The sequence below is a fragment of the Rhinichthys klamathensis genome, unplaced genomic scaffold (assembly GCF_029890125.1).
Source record: "Rhinichthys klamathensis goyatoka isolate OS25496 unplaced genomic scaffold, OSU_Roscu_1.1 h1tg000941l_1, whole genome shotgun sequence".
NCBI classification, from domain to species: Eukaryota; Metazoa; Chordata; class Actinopteri; order Cypriniformes; family Leuciscidae; genus Rhinichthys; species Rhinichthys klamathensis.
The window spans coordinates 65001-67500 of NW_026607268.1; the positions used below are offsets into that span (position 1 = coordinate 65001).

At 36.5% G+C, this 2500-nt stretch overlaps 1 protein-coding gene across 1 annotated transcript in view; it reads left to right on the top strand.

Annotated features, from left to right (window-relative positions):
- opn6a (opsin 6, group member a) overlaps positions 1-2500 on the top strand; it is a 13894-nt gene that overhangs the window by 7393 nt on the left and 4001 nt on the right. The window contains exons 3-4 of the mRNA XM_056244215.1: positions 2236-2335; positions 2425-2500. The exon at positions 2425-2500 is cut by the window's right edge and continues 29 nt beyond it. Of these exons, the coding sequence (XP_056100190.1) occupies positions 2236-2335; positions 2425-2500 (176 nt within the window). The remainder of the gene's footprint in view (positions 1-2235; positions 2336-2424) is intronic.

The window sequence follows — 2500 nt, forward strand, 5'->3', positions numbered from 1 at the left end:
AGAGTAATAGTAGAGTATTAGTAGAGTAATAGTAGAGTAATAGTAGAGTAATAGTAGAGCATTAGTAGAGTATTAGTAGAGTAATAGTAGAGTATTAGTAGAGTATTAGTAGAGTATTAGTAAAGTATTAGTAGAGTATTAGTAGAGTATTAGTAGATTAATAGTAGAGTATTAGTAGAGTAATAGCAGACTAATAGTAGAGTATTAGTAGAGTAATAGGAGAGTATTAGTAGAGCATTAGTAGAGTTATAGTAGAGTATTAGTAGAGTTATAGTAGAGTATTAGTAGAGTAATAGTAGAGTAATAGTAGAGTATTAGTAGAGTAATAGTAGAGTAATAGTAGAGTAATAGTAGAGTATTAGTAGAGTATTAGTAGAGTAATAGTAGAGTAATAGTAGAGTATTAGTAGAGTATTAGTAGAGTATTAGTAGAGTAATAGTAGAGTATTAGTAGAGTATTAGTAGAGTAATAGTAGAGTAATAGTAGAGTAATAGTAGAGTAATAGTACAGTATTAGTAGAGTATTAGTAGAGTAATAGTAGAGTATTAGTAGAGTAACAGTAGAGTAACAGTAGAGTAATAGTAGAGTATTAGTAGAGTATTAGTAGAGTAATAGTAGAGTATTAGTAGAGTAACAGTAGAGTAATTGTAGAGTAATAGTAGAGTAATAGTAGAGTATTAGTAGAGTATTAGTAGAGTAATAGTAGAGTAATAGTAGAGTATTAGTAGAGTATAAGTAGAGTAATAGTAGAGTAATAGTAGAGTAATAGTAGAGTATTAGTAGAGTATTAGTAGAGTAATAGTAGAGTATTAGTAGAGTATTAGTAGACTGGTAGGCTTAGAATAAGTTGGCATGTAGTTGCAAAGTTACTGAATGTTCAAAAGGGACCATCAAAATAAAGTGTTACCGAAACAGTTATAACTTTTGAACCCTTTGTTCTAGAAAAATTAAACTTCGTACACCTGATTCCTCTCTTCACGCTGATCGCGATCATCTTACATTAAGGCTCCGCCCATTACTGTGGTGGCCATTTTGAAAAGCACAGTTTTACATTTTTTCTACTACTCCTTCAAATCTTCTCCAATTCTTACGAAAATTGGCACAGATGATCTTTGGACTGAGCCGTATGGAAATAACTGAACAGAATTTATTTATTCATCAAACGTTACGTTGTTACGAACTTAACGAGGTCGACCCAAAATTGGTTCAGAGGCTGTATCTCGGCCAAACTTTGATCAATCGAAATGAAACTCGGTACGCTTCATCGGAACCATGCTCTGAGGGTCCATGCCAAATTTGGGAACAGCGCCACCTACAGGTCATGAGATCTGAAAAATGGCTGTTTTTGCTCATAACTTTTGAAGAGTTTGTCATGAGAACGGAAACGAGCACTTAATGCCTGAGATCTGCGGCTAGTTGCATAAACACTGCCATGATGTTAAGATTGTGTCTTGAGAACTAGTATGACCAACTAGCAGTTAGTAATCAGTCTTACTTTTCAGTATCAAATCAGACCAATCTACGTTTTTATGTAACTAACTTAAAAAAGTAATGACTACCCTGTAAGACTAGTTTTAGCAGTTTATGTAACCGGCCCCTGGACCTTATGATGTATACGCTAGCTAGTATAACTATATGGATGAACTCGCTTTATAAAACAGCTGAAGTGTTAAAATCATATGGTGTTTTTACAGATGATAATAATGGATGCGAGATCTTTCTGATTCCGTCGTGTGAAACGTGTCGGTCAGTGTCCGTGTCGAGTGTGATTTAAACCCATTAAGGGCTTCTGGACTGAAAGCTGATGAATGACGGTCTCAGAGAGACGTGGAGGTGTGATTGGAGAAGTTTCTGTCACACACACACTCGCAGCGGAAACACAGCCATTCATTCTCGCATTTCATAGAGACTCCATTAAAATGCCATTAACTAATGTTGTAATTGTGTCTGTCATTAGTTGAGTCAAAGGTAATTCCGATCATCCACATGCTTTTATGAGGGCAAAATAAATGGATGTAGTTTTATTGTGTTTAATTGTTAGAGACGTTGCTAAAATATGTTATTGCATATTGAATTTTTGTTCTGAGGACAAAAACTAGATGTTTGAAACTAACTCAGACTCAAAAAGAAGTGAAAGAAGGTGAAGATGCAGATTTGTCTCATATTGACAATAGTTATGATAGAATTGACAGATGAACTGGTTTTGATGCATGTGTTTATCCGCTGGTTCCTCAGGTGGACGGGTTCTTCACGCTGGTGTTCGGTCTCGGCAGCATCAACACACTCACCGTCATCAGCATCACCAGATACATTAAAGGATGCCACCCGAGTAAAGGCAGGGACGTCTACATTACAGCTTTAGCTCCACGCCACTTTCCTGAGCGAGTGTGTTCTTACCTGAGCTGCTGTTGTGTTTGTTCACAGCGCACTGCATAACCAACACCACTGTGATCGTGTGTGTTATCTTCATCTGGATCGGAGCCTTGTTCTGGTCCGGCGC